The sequence below is a fragment of the Carassius auratus genome, unplaced genomic scaffold (assembly GCF_003368295.1).
Source record: "Carassius auratus strain Wakin unplaced genomic scaffold, ASM336829v1 scaf_tig00005853, whole genome shotgun sequence".
NCBI lineage: Eukaryota > Metazoa > Chordata > Actinopteri > Cypriniformes > Cyprinidae > Carassius > Carassius auratus.
In genome coordinates, this window is record NW_020523706.1 from 7,945 (window position 1) to 22,500 (window position 14,556).

The 14,556-nt window shown below is 35.7% G+C and overlaps 1 protein-coding gene across 1 annotated transcript in view; it reads left to right on the top strand.

Annotated features, from left to right (window-relative positions):
• The first annotated feature begins 1,535 nt into the window (after positions 1 to 1,535).
• LOC113071064 (coatomer subunit zeta-1-like) overlaps positions 1,536 to 14,556 on the top strand; it is a 14,191-nt gene continuing 1,170 nt past the window's right edge. Inside the window, exons 1-8 of the mRNA XM_026244431.1 lie at positions 1,536 to 1,645; positions 1,987 to 2,055; positions 2,775 to 2,856; positions 2,937 to 3,028; positions 3,114 to 3,169; positions 3,254 to 3,331; positions 13,545 to 13,597; positions 13,827 to 13,865. Coding sequence (XP_026100216.1) covers positions 1,628 to 1,645; positions 1,987 to 2,055; positions 2,775 to 2,856; positions 2,937 to 3,028; positions 3,114 to 3,169; positions 3,254 to 3,331; positions 13,545 to 13,597; positions 13,827 to 13,834 — 456 coding nt within the window. The 5' untranslated portion in view covers positions 1,536 to 1,627 and the 3' untranslated portion in view covers positions 13,835 to 13,865. The remainder of the gene's footprint in view (positions 1,646 to 1,986; positions 2,056 to 2,774; positions 2,857 to 2,936; positions 3,029 to 3,113; positions 3,170 to 3,253; positions 3,332 to 13,544; positions 13,598 to 13,826; positions 13,866 to 14,556) is intronic.

A 14,556-nucleotide genomic window follows, 5' to 3' on the forward strand; every position in this document is an offset into this window, starting at 1 on the left:
CCCAGGAGTGCTCAAAATTGTGATCATGAATGGGAATATACTTCAGAGATATTTTACTCACAAGAATTTCTAGGGGTGCCAATAATTGTGTCCAACGTGTTTTTTTTTTAAGAAAAACATTTATTTCATAATGATATTTCCCCCTATTTTTAATTCTTATTATCCAATGAAAGGTTAGATTTTTGTGATTTTTTTCCATTTCATAATCCAATAAAGATACAGATGTCAAGAAAAACCATATGTATAAAATTGAGTACAATCTATGTTAATACACACACACACACACACACACACACTCACACACACACAAACACACACACACACACACTCACACACACACAAACACACACACACACACACACACACACACACACACACATATATATATATATATATATATATATATATATATATATATATATATATATATACATTGCCATAGATTGTACTTAATTTTATACATTTGTTTTTTCTTGACATCTGTATCTTTGTTGGATTACATTTCAAGTGAGCAGGCCTAATAAGTAGTTAATAATCAGTTGAATGCAGATGAAAATATACAGGCTCAAATGTTGAAGAAGTGTCAGGAGAAAAAAAAAAGAACATTATGTTCTTATTAGAAGACAGAATATCTTCTATCTGATACAATTCTGACAAAATACTGGATGTCAATAGTAAAGCTTAAGGAAAAGAGAAGGCCATAAAAGAAAAATCACTAAATTAGTTTTCAGTGTTTGTGATTGTTTAACATTCATCTGCTAAATGCATGTGTTTTTTTTTCTTCAAACCTGTAATGATACAACATATGCAGGCTAGTTAACTAAATATGCTCAGAGTATATTTATCTCTGTTTTATTTTATATTTATACTTTATCCTAGGGCTATACGTCATATTGCATGTTTTTACCCCACACCTGCCAATGTTTAATAAATAAAAATGGCTATGGTTCACCAGGCTGTGTGGTCAGACACATAACCTTTCAAGCATCAACATCAGTATTGCAAAACAGGCTAAGTTATTATTATTTTTTGATTCTGCACTAGGCAAATTGTTTCTTTTATTATTATTATTATTATTATTATTATTAAATGAGTACATTTACACTAGCAGTCTCTGAGCCTGTTTGCATAAGTTTACTGGTTTAAAGTTATTAAATATGCATGAAAAAATATAACTAGGCCTATATGAATATAATATTAAATACATATTGCATGATATTTGTGAGGACACTTACTACATTTATTTGGCTCCCATAAGTAGCTAGACCTGTACTAACCATAGGTACTAACACACACACACACATAATTTTCACAACTGAATACGATTTCTTGGCTACCAATGTCACGTCATTATTTGCATTTTTTTAGCGAATCAAATCGATGTCTAAAACTTTAATTTTGTTATTATTAGTACTAATAACTGATGTGTGGATGTTGGCCGATTCAAAATATTATTTATTATAATTATTATTATTCTTATTATTAATTCCCCCCAATATTTCCCGCAATCTATAATGACGTTACAAAGTACTTCCGCTTAGTTTTGCCCTTTTACCTCATGTCGTAAGCGGAAGTACACATACGCAGAAATTCGGAGCTTGAGTGAGCGACATTTGTCGAGTGCAAGATGGATACGCTAATATTGGTAAAATTATTTAATCGTTGTGTGTGCAATATTTGCATTTAAAGTGTAAAGAGTCCGATATCAGTTCAGTCCGCCTCAAATTCGCTCTGTTTCCTCTTCAAATAGCATTTCCGCTACATCCGCTAAACTATGAACCAGTAACCGATCTTACGAGTTTAGCATTTATTGTATTGAAGATATTCATTATATTGAGGATCAGTATACTGTTACAGTATACTGTCAAAATATTGAGTTCACAGTTTGAGCAGCTGCTGATGGACAGCTCGATGTCTCCTCGACCTTTGACCTGATCACATGATTGTTTTCACTGTAATTTGTCATATTTGTGTGTGCTGTGACAGGAGCCCTCTCTGTACACTGTAAAAGCGGTTCTGATCATGGACAATGATGGAGAGAGACTGTATGCCAAGGTGAGCTGTAAAGAATGCATTATATTATATATAATATTATTATGCTATATTTGATACATCAGGATTTTATGGCTCCTATAATATGATATAATGAAAATAAGGAGCTCACACTTAAAAGAAAAACTTATTCGGAGTAAAAAAAAATAAATGTACGAGTAAATCTTGAAAATCAATGAGATTTTTCGAACAGTATATACAGCAGGCTACTTGCTTAAAAATGCATAAGAATATTAGTTGTCACTCTATATTTCCTAATATTATATAAGATCGTAAGATATGTAACTGCTTAGTTTTGTGATCAAAGCTCTGTAGTTTTAATTGTGTGGGGAAAACATATAATGCAATGTAATACAATGATGACTTGGATACATAAACGTTGATCAAAAACTTTATGTCTCATATTTGTTATTTACATTTTAAAATGATTTTTCTAAAAGATCTTGTATGGATAATCAAGTAATCATAAGTGGCTACAGTCCAGTAAATGTTCATCTTTAATTATTACTAACATTATCCACCTTATTTTTTTCTATATAGAGCATACACGACCATTTGTACATTTTATGTGCGAGACTTTCAGCTGTTTTTAGCTGAACAAGATTTGTGGTCATTGACTCACCTTCATGTTAACAGCTTGCTTTTTGTTTGCATAAGGTGTAATGGATAAGAGATGTAGACGTGTTATAAGCTTTATGACTGTTGTTGTGTTCATGTTTCAGTATTATGATGACACGTATCCCACAGTGAAAGAGCAGAAAGCCTTTGAGAAGAACATCTTTAACAAGACACACAGAACAGACAGTAAGTGATTCTGTTACTTTCAATCTTGTGTTTTCTAACATAAAGTCATGTAGACTCAACCCTTCCTCCCTTTGACACAGGTGAAATCGCTCTGCTGGAGGGTCTAACAGTTGTGTACAAGAGCAATATTGATTTATATTTCTATGTCATCGGCAGCTCCCATGAAAATGAGGTAATGGTGTATACTTCATCCAGTGTTGTGTCTTTACATCATAACCGTGCAAATCTCATAAGTTGTGTTGTCTTTTCTCCCACAGTTGATGCTTATGTCAGTGTTGAATTGTCTCTTTGATTCCCTGAGCCAAATGTTGAGGTAGGAAAGATTGTAAAAGACTGGCCTCTATCAGCTACCAAACTAACAACAGTTCAGTCTTGATCGTTTTCTTCTTCTTTTTAGGAAAAATGTGGAAAAGAGAGCCCTGCTTGAAAATATGGAGGGTCTTTTCCTGGCCGTTGATGAGATTGTTGATGGAGGGTAAGTCATAATGAATGTCTTCAAATGTAAACCATTTAGAAAAGAGGAGGAAATCAGAGGTTAACTGTTTTGTTACACAGAGATCTTGTAGATGCTGGTGTTGTTTATAGACTAAGATCTTTAACAAGGTTTATGTTTTTGAAAGATGCATCCTTAAAGTTCATATTCAACAAGGTTGCATTTAATTAATCAAAAATACAGTAATATTGTCAAATATTATTACGATTTAAAATGTATTTTAATATTTTAAAATGTATTTAATTCCTTTAATGTCAGTGCTGAATTTTCAGCATCATTACGCCAGTCTTCAGCGAAACATGATTTATTATTATTATTATTATTATTATTATGTTGGCTTGTCATACTGTTATGCTATTTAAACTTATTTTTATTTTTATTATGTTGGCTTGGCAACAAGCCAACATACTGTTATGCTATTTAAACTTCTTCTTTTTTTTCTTATTATTATTTTTCTGACAGAAATTCTGTACGCTACTCCTCCTAGGGCTTTAAAGCCACAAGCCCCAAACTCGGCAGACACCTGCGGGATAGAGCGGTGGTGTGTGCTATATCTTTTCAGAGTGATCAGACTTAAAGTTTTTTTTTTATTAATTTTTAAATGTCAAAATTCATTACCCATAGACTTACATTGTCTGAGAAAAATTGCGCCCCTACAGTTGCAATGACATTTAGGGGCGGAGTCGGGTTTCGTTTCACTTTTAAACTGGTTAAAAATACTGCTGCTCAGCCCAGGCTGTCTACACGGAGCCGAGAACTAGCGAATTCATTCTTATTTAAGACCTTTTAAAAACGCGATTACACGCAATCCACACGTTAGAACACACCAAGAGCTAAATTCAGATGTTTCTGAACTGTTTAAAGTAATAACATTATATATTCGCGGCAGCCAACTGCTCGCGAGCTGGCGATGTATTTCTCTGAACACTTGAAGTCCACAGAGAATTTACAGCCTTTCGCATTAAAACACTGCAGCGAAACGGCACAAAACAATTAGAATAATATATTATATGGTTTTAAAGTAGTTTTGGCCACTGTCACGCTGGTCTTAGCTGGTTTCTAACTGAATCATCATGCTGAACGTCACAGATGAGCTCGCGATGTATTTGTCTGAACACTTGAAGTACACATTTACAGCCTTTCACATTAAAACACTGCAGCGAAACGGCACAAAACAATTAGAAGAATATATTACACATATGAAAATGAGTGTTTATATGTGCTTGTGAGATTTCTCTGTCAGGCTTAACGTCGCAGCAATTGCTCAGCGTTGCATAACATGGTAAAGCAGGGAGCTACACTGAGACCAAAAGGGTCGCATGCATCACTGATTATTTTTGTACCTACTTATGTGTTATGCTATGATTTAATATGACCATTTATTAAAACAGAAATGTGTATTTTAAGAATACGTTTTATAACGTGCTCCGAGCATTCAACACATCAAGTTGGCTTCAGCCCCGCGCTGCGGGAAAGCTGAACTGAGCAGCTGATGGCGCGTGTGCACGAGAGAGAGCCGCGCGTATCGCGGACAGGGACAGCAACACTGAAGAGAGCTGTCGTTCAGGACGTTCACTTCCTCCTGGACCTGAACGAACAAATTCAAATCGCAGTTTAAATAAACAGAAAAAAGAGCGAAAAGCAAAAGAGCTCAATTCAGCAGCGCGGTGTTGTTCAGGGAGCAAGCAGAGACGCGTCTCAAAGTCTTCTTGCTTTTGTACCGACAACAAATACATACAAAATATGTCGAAATACCCGTGTTGGAAAGTGTGTTCGAATAAGTATGTGGTTATGTCTTAAGTGAAAGTAAAGATTTGCAAAAAAAAAATCGGATGTGTATCATCATAATGGATGCGTTTGTCTCTTAAAGGGACCGCGCCTAATTTACTAGCTCTGCTGTCAGTGTCTTTAATGTATGAAAATGAAAGTAATCACTCACTGCTCTTGACTGAATTACCTTGTAGTACAAGAATTTATCCAAAGTCAATCCAAAAATAAGATAGAATTGTTTTACTAGTGGGTGCAGGCCACTAGTTCATTTATGTAAGTGAGTATGGCAAAATAGTGATCTGTGAAATATTATACCCACTAATTCTTCATACAGTAGGCTACCAGTGAAATTGATTTAAAAAAATAATAATTAAGGACCTGCCCATGTTTTGCTTAAGTGTTTCTTTCTTTAATTGTTAATGCAACCTTTTCACACCACAGACTGAACCAAATTAAGCATTTCTTGCTTGGTAACTGTTCAACAAAGTATTGATAGTTGTGTAAATATTGTCATACTGACAGTCTGAAGTTTTGGTTGATTCCATTACATATCTTTTTATCAAAGTTATCCGAAATTATCAAGATGAATTTGTTCTGAGTTATTGTCATATATTATTACCAGTTTCTAAACTACAGCAAATAAACTGTGATTATGTGAGAAATGTTGAAGGTGTCTGAATACATTTTGGTTTGATTGTGTATTTTATCTTACAGTGAAGACTATGCAGTGCTATTTTACATTAACAAAAACAAACTTAAAAAAAGTAAACATTATGTAAATAGCACAAATAAATAAATAGAATGAACATACAGTACAAATTAAACAATTTTAAACAGTGTGTAACTGCATCATCTATACAAACCATTGTGCTTGGACCCCTTATGATCTCCTTGATTTAAAATGCATTGTTTCAGTAATCTTGTGTGTCGTTGCCCACAACGCAACGGTGGCAGGACTGTGAAATACATACACGAGAAAAATAGGCAAGACTTATTTCACATCCAGCTAGACAACCCTGTCATAGCTGTTATCATAGCCCAGGCTTTTTATTAAAAAAAGAAAACAGCAAGGGAGCATGGAAAAAGACTGTTGCAGGTGTATTTTTTTATGGCATTATTATGTGTATTAATTTTGCAGCGGGGCAACTCAATGTTGGGCACACAAGTACTTTGGCTCTTTTGCTCCATGGCCAAGATGGCCAAGCCAACATCAAAGTTAGTTCACTAACTTTTAATTCTAGTTATGTTGGCTTGGCAACAAGCCAACATACTGTAATGCTATTTAAACTTCTTCTTTTTCTTATTATTATTTTTCTGACAGAAATTCTGAACGCTACTCCTCCTAGGGCTTTAAAGCCACAAGCCCCAAACTCGGCAGACACCTGTGGGATAGAGCGGTGGTGTGTGCTATATCTTTTCAGACTGATCAGACTTAAAGTTTTTTTTTTATTAATTTTTAAATGTCAAAATTCATTACCCATAGACTTACATTGTCTGAGAAAAATTGCGCCCCTACAGTTGCAATGACATTTAGGGGAGGGGCGCATTCAGACGAGAGAAGAATCACTGCTGCTCAGCTCAGGCTGTCTACACGGAGCCGACAACAAGCGAATTCATTCCTATTTAAGACATTTTAAAAACACTATTGCACGCAATCCACACGTTAGAACACACCAAGAGCTAAATTGAGATGTTTCTGAACTGTTTAAAGTAATAACATGATATATTCGCGGCAGCCAACTGCTCGCGAGCTGGCAATGTATTTCTCTGAACACTTGAAGTCCACAGAGAATTTACAGCCTTTCACATTAAAACACTGCAGCGAAACGGCACAAAACAATTAGAATAATATATTAAATGGTTTTAAAGTCGTTTTGGCCACTGTCACGCTGGTCTTAGCTGGTTTCTAACTGAATCATCAGGCTGAACATCACAGCGAGCTCGCGACGTATTCCTCTGAACACTTGAAGTACACATTTACAGCCTTTCACATTAAAACACTGCAGCGAAACGGCACAAAACAATTTGAATAATATATTAAATGGTTTTAAAGTAGTTTTGGCCACTGTCACGCTGGTCTTAGCTGGTTTCTAACTGAATCATCAGGCGGAACGTCACAGTAAACTCGCGCTTCAGCCCCGCACTGCGGGAAACTGGACTGAGCAGCTGATGGCGCGTGTGCACGAGAGAGAGCCGCGCGTCAACACTGAACCGAGCTCTCGTTCAGGACGTTCACTTCCTCCTGGACCTGAACGAACAAATTCAAATCGCAGTTTAAATAAACAGAAAAAAGAGCGAAAAGCGAAAGAGCTCAATTCAGCAGCGCGGTGTTGTTCAGGGCAAGCAGAGACGCGTCTCAAAGTCTTCTTGCTTTTGTACCGACAACAAATACATACAAAATATGTCGAAATACCCGTGTTGGAAAGTGTGTTCGAATAAGTATGTGGTTATGTCTTAAGTGAAAGTAAAGAGTTGCAAAAAAAAATCGGATGTGTATGATCATAATGGATGCGTTTGTCTCTTAAAGGGACCGCGCCTAATTTACTAGCTCTGCTGTCAGAGTCTTTAATGTATGAAAATGAAAGTAAATCACTCACTGCTCTTGACTGATTTACCTTGTAGTACAAGAATTTATCCAAAGTCAATCCAAAAATCAGATAGAATTGTTTTACTAGTGGGTGCAGGCCACTAGTTCATTTATGTAAGTGAGTATGGCAAATAGTGATCTGTGAAATATTATACCCACAAATTCTTAATACTGTAGGCTACCAGTGAAATTGATTAAAAAAATAATAATTAAGGACCTGCCCATGTTTTGCTTAAGTGTTTCTTTCTTTAATTGTTAATGCAACCTTTTCACACCACAGACTGAACCAAATGAAGCATTTCTTGCTTGGTAACTGTTCAACAAAGTATTGATAGTTGTGTAAATATTGTCATACTGACAGTCTGAAGTTTTTGGTTGATTCCATTACATATCTTTTTTATAAGTTATCCGAAATTATCAAGATGAATTTGTTCTGAGTTATTGTCATATATTATTACCACTTTCTAAACTACAGCAAATAAACTGTGATTATGTGAGAAATGTTGAAGGTGTCTGAATACATTTTGGTTTGATTGTGTATTTTATCTTACAGTGAAGACTATGCAGTGCTATTTTACATTAACAAAAACAAACTTAAAAAAAGTAAACATTATGTAAATAGCACAAATAAATAAATAGAATGAACATACAGTACAAATTAAACAATTTTAAACAGTGTGTAACTGCATCATCTATACAAACCATTGTGCTTGGACCCCTTATGATCTCCTTGATTTAAAATGCATTGTTTCAGTAATCTTGTGTGTCGTTGCCCACAACGCGACGGTGGCAGGACTGTGAAATACATACATGAGAAAAATAGGCATGACTTATTTCACATCCAGCTAGACAACCCTGTCATAGCTGTTATCATAGCCCAGGCTTTTTATAAAAAATAAAACAGCAAGGGAGCATGGAAAAAGACTGTTGCAGGTGTATTTTTTATGGCATTATTATTTGTATTAATTTTGCAGCGGGGCAACTCAATGTTGGGCACACAAGTACTTTGGCTCTTTTGCTCCATGGCCAAGATGGCCAAGCCAACATCAAAGTTAGTTCACTAACTTTTAATTCTAGTTATTATTATTCTTCTGAGAAAAAAATTCTGAACGCTACTCCTCCTAGGGCTTTAAAGCCACAAGCCCCAAACTTGGCAGACACCTGCGGGATAGAGGGGTGGTGTGTGCTATATCTTTTCAGAGTGATCAGACTTAACGTTTTTTTTTAATTAATTTTTAAATGTAAAAAAAAATAAAAAAATTGCGCCCCTACAGTTGCAATGACATTTAGGGGCGGAGTCGGGTTTCGTTTCACTTTTAAACTGGTTAAAAATACTGCTGCTCAGCCCAGGCTGTCTACACGGAGCCGAGAACTAGCGAATTCATTCTTATTTAAGACCTTTTAAAAACGCGATTACACGCAATCCACACGTTAGAACACACCAAGAGCTAAATTCAGATGTTTCTGAACTGTTTAAAGTAATAACATTATATATTCGCGGCAGCCAACTGCTCGCGAGCTGGCGATGTATTTCTCTGAACACTTGAAGTCCACAGAGAATTTACAGCCTTTCGCATTAAAACACTGCAGCAAAACGGCACAAAACAATTAGAATAATATATTATATGGTTTTAAAAGTAGTTTTGGCCACTGTCACGCTGGTCTTAGCTGGTTTCTAACTGAATCATCATGCTGAACGTCACAGTGAGCTAGCGATGTATTTCTCTGAACACTTGAAGTACACATTTACAGCCTTTCACATTAAAACACTGCAGCGAAACGGCACAAAACAATTAGAAGAATATATTACACATATGAAAATGAGTGTTTATATGTGCTTGTGAGATTTCTCTGTCAGACTGAAAGTCTGCGATGCTCAGCGTTGCGTAACATGGTAAAGCAGGGAGCTACACTGCGACAAAAATGTTTTTTTGCATCATTGCAAAAATGCATCAGCATTTGCATCACTGATTATTTTTGTACCTACTTATGTGTTATGCTATGATTTAATATGAGCATTTATTAAAACAGAAATGTGTATTTTAAGAATACGTTTTATAACATGCTCCGAGCATTCAACACATCAAGTTGGCTTCAGCCCCGCGCTGCGGGAAAGCTGAACTGAGCAGCTGGTGGCTCGCGCTGTGTTCGGTGCGAGAGAGAGCCGCGTCTCACGGACATTAACACTGAACAGAGCTCTCGTTCAGGACGTTCACGTCCTCCTGCACCTGAACGAACAAATACGAATCGCAGTTTAAATAAACAGAAAAAAGAGCGAAAAGCGAAAGAGCTCAATACAGCAGCGCGGTGTTCTGGTGTTCAGGGAGCAAGCAGAGACGCGTCTCAAACTCTTCTTGCTTTTGTACCGACAACAAATACATACAAAATATGTCGAAATACCCTTGTTGGAAAGTGTGTTCGAAAGATTATGTGTTTATGTCTTAAGTCAAAGTAAAGAGTTGCAAAAAAATCGGATGTGTATCATTATAATGGATGCGTTTGTCTCTTAAGGCGACCGCGTCTAATTGACTAGCTCTGCTCCAGTGTCTTTAATGTATGAAAATGAAAGTAAATCAATCACTGCTCTTGACTTAATTACCTTGTAGTACAAGAATTTATCCAAAGTCAATCCAAAAATCAGATAGAATTGTTTTACTAGTGGGTGCAGACCACTAGTTCATTTATGTAAGTGAGTATGGAAAAATAGTGTGTGAAATCTGTGAAATATTATACCCAAAAATTATTTATACTGTAGGCTACCAGTGAAATTGATTTAAAAAATAATAATAATTAGGGACCTGACCATGTTTTGCTTAAGTGTTTCTTTCTTTACAAGTATACTTTCTTTCTGTACAACTCTAACCCCAGCTACAAGACAGAGCAATGCACTCAGTGTCTACTGTAAGAAATAGAACAAGGCATTGTGGTTTAAAACATGGCAAGTAAAACAAAAAGCACATCTGTATGCAATACAGTTTCATTATTGTTCATTTTTATCCAGTAATTACTATAAATAATTTGGGCGACCAAATCATGTTTTGTGCCAGTAACTGAAAAAGTGGTGACTGATAAGAGCCACCAGTGGAAAAAGTTAGTGTAGTTCGCTGTGGTAAAGTCATTTATATATATTTTTAAGAGCATCTTAAAATAAAATATATATTCAGAATGCACACAATCCACCCCTTTAGAACACAACGAGAGCAAAATCCAGGGGTTTTTGTGCCGTGTATGTGTGCAAAACGCAATATTTGACATTGTGAAGGGAAAAAAAGTCACATGACAGCCGTGTTTTGGGGCGAGATCGGACAAATAAATACACATTTCATTCACACTGACAAGCTAAACCAACATATGTTATTATTATCGGGTCAGATCTCATTAATAAATTATGTCTCACACAATCCACCCATTAGAACACAAGAAGAGCAGAATTCAGGTGTTTTTTAGCTGTGTATGTGTGCAAAATGAAATATCAGAGCGATACAGCTTATGAATACTGGAAGAAAAAAAAGTCCATCTCTCCAGCTTCAAAGGACAGTGACTAAGGCATTTCATCGGTAGATCGGAAAATCAAGTACACGATTATTTAAAAATTCATAATAACTTGGCGAATATAAACGAAAACACATGAACATAAACTATTGAGAAATAAATCAAAAATAGGTATTGATGCTGGATTGAATATTAAAAGAGATTGCATTCACCAGCTGCTTTCAGTATGTTGTCCACACGATGGCGCCACAGGATAAATACTAAATACTTCAAGATATATTTAGAAACAAAGCAGTTCTTTGCAAATAAATACATAAATATCCTATTTTCAAGTAAATTATGATTCCTTCTGTCAGTACTATTATATGCACAACGTGAAAATAGAGTCAAATTGAATGGTATTTAGGAGATTATAGTTTTAGCATTATTACTATATTGGGCCTTATTGAAGTTTATAAAAAATTATAATGAATATTTATAAATGTTTTATTTATGCACATAAATAAATTTGAAATATTACACGAGTTTGAATGAGTTTAAATTGATTAGAAATAGTTAATAGAAGCAAAGTTTGATTGAGTCTAATGGGATTTGGAGCTTGGCTCATCTGAACATCCTGACAATTAAAGTCTAAGGGATTTTTATGATTTTTGTTATTTATTTTTATTAAAACCGTAAGTCCAATAAGTTAGAAAAAACATAGCACACCTCATCTGTTCAAAGACTTGAACATCATCTCCTAGATATCATTAAATTTTAACATATTTTAATAGTATTGCCAATATTTTTATCAAGTTATCACACATTACTGAAAAAGTGAAGAAGGACACTGATAGTTATCTATTTTCATGTTGTGCATATAATAGTACTCACAAAAGGACTCATAATTTACTTGAAAAGATACATGTCCATTGTGTAACTGCATCATTTATACACACCATTGTGCTTGGACCCCTTTTGATCTCCTTGATTTAAAATGCATTGTTTCAGAGTGTGTCGTTGCCCACAACGCGACGGTGACAGGACTGTGAAATACATACACGAGAAAAATAGGCATGACTTATTTCACATCCAGCTAGACAACCCTGTCGTAGCTGTTATCATAGCCCAGGCTTTTTATTAAAAAGAAAACAAAGGGACCATGGGAAAAAGACTGTTGCAGGTGTATTTTTTATGGTATTATTTTTTTTATTTTTTTGCAGCAGGGCAACTCAAGAATGTTGTGCACACAAGTACTGTGGCTCTTTTGCCCCATGGCCAAGATGGCCAAGCCAACATCAAAGTTAGTTCACTAACTTTTAATTCTAGTTATTATTATTATTATTATTATGTTGAAAACAGATGAATTTTTTCAGTTCTGTTTGAAGACTAAAGTTCAGAAGAACGGCATTTACCTGAAAAGAAATCTTTTGTAACATTATCACTTTCGTTCAATTTAAAGCATTCTTGCTAAATAGAAGTATTGATTTCTATAATAATGGAATATTTTAATATGAATAATAATAAGTGGTTTTTGAGCAGCAAATTGGCATATTAGACTGATTTCTGAAGGATCATGTGACACTGAAGACTGAAGTAATGATGCTGAAAATACAGCTTTGATCACAGAAATAAATTAAATTTTAAAATATATTCAAATAGAAAGCAGTCATTTTAAATAGTAACAATATTTCACATTATTAGTGTTTTTGCTGTATTTTGGATCAAATAAATACAGGCTTAGTGAGGCAGAAGAGAATTCTTTTAAAAAACATTAAAAATCTAAATGTTCAAAAACATTTGACTGATAGTGTATATTATTTTAATTATATTGGGCTGAAGAATTCCGCATACATTCATAAAATACTCTAAATCGACTGCTCCTTCCATTAATTTATTGAATATTCTGGCTGTTTTGTTAATGCTTTCAGCTACCAATAAGACTCTAGTACTCTCAGCTCTGGTTAACACTTTTTGTTTTAATGTACCAATCCATGAGCTCAAACAGTAGACAATGGCGCCATTAACACCCAGATCATGGGTTCGATTCCCAGAGAATGAATGTACTAATAAAAGAAATATCTTAAATTCAGTGTAAGTCACTTTGGATAAAAACATCTGCCAAATTCCGCAGATTCTTCCCAAAATTATTGCAGAAAAGTCTCTAGATTCCTTCTGGGCCTAGACACATTGAAAACCCACTGTGACCACATAAGCTTGTTATCCTGATCCTGTTCCTCCCTTTTGTCCACATCCTTTCTCTACATTTTCTCTATCAGTAAAACTCACAAAAGGCCAAAAAAAGCATCTAACAGTCACATAGCCTTGGTTGCACAGCTGATCACATATTAATTGTCTGTTTTACAGTGTGATCCTGGAGAGTGACCCACAAACAGGTGGTTCACCGTGTTGCTCTGAGGGTAACTACTTCCTGTTGTCCTCTATTGACTTCTATTATGCTGTTGTAAATGTTAATCTGCTTAGTATTTGTTGGCTCTGCTTCATCTCATGCTCTGATGCCACTGATGAGCATCATGGTCCTGCTAGGCATCTATTAACTTTGATTTCCAATAATCTTGCATGTATGAGACCGGACGCAAGCCAGCAGTTCTAAACTCCTCAGATTCTCCCTCTCTCGTGTCGTTTCAGGGCGATGACGTGCCTCTGACAGAACAGACAGTCACTCAGGTGAGAGAAGTCGACGCACTTCCTTCAGCGACACCTGTCACCATCACAGCTCTTATGTTTTATAGTGGCTCTGAGATTTTCCCATGATTCATTTAGAAAATGAGTGATCTGGTTTCACAGCTCCCACATTAAGAACGTTTCATCGAGCCGCCGCTAGCCGGGCTTTCCGTGTTCCCGTGTGTGTCTGCCGCATGTGAACATGATGGCTGATTATTGGCGGCTGTCTGCCCAGCGATGGCTCCCCGTGGCTGCCGTGCTCGTGTGGACTGATTAATGTATATTTAAGAGGTTCTGTGACAGGCCGCCTGTATGGCTTTCATGTGTGTGATTAATAGCTGTCTCCCCGTCTTCCCTGCTATACGGTTATACTTTGCCTCGCCTCGTGCAAATTAAGATGATGAATTAATTGCTGGATGTTCTACTGCAACTGCATTACTCGATTACAGGTTCCTCGATGTTTAGCACTTTCATATGATGGGTTTGAGTGTTGCTTTTACACTTCTGGAGTTTCTCATTTTAGATGCACTAGCGTTCAGAAGATTTTTTTAAAGAAAGAAAGAAAGAAATGAATACTTCAAGGATGCATTAAGCCGAGTAGAAGTGACAGGAAGGGAATTTATAATGTTACAAAATATTTCTATTTTAAATAAATGCTGTTCTTTTGAACTTTCTATTCATCAAAGAAAAAAAA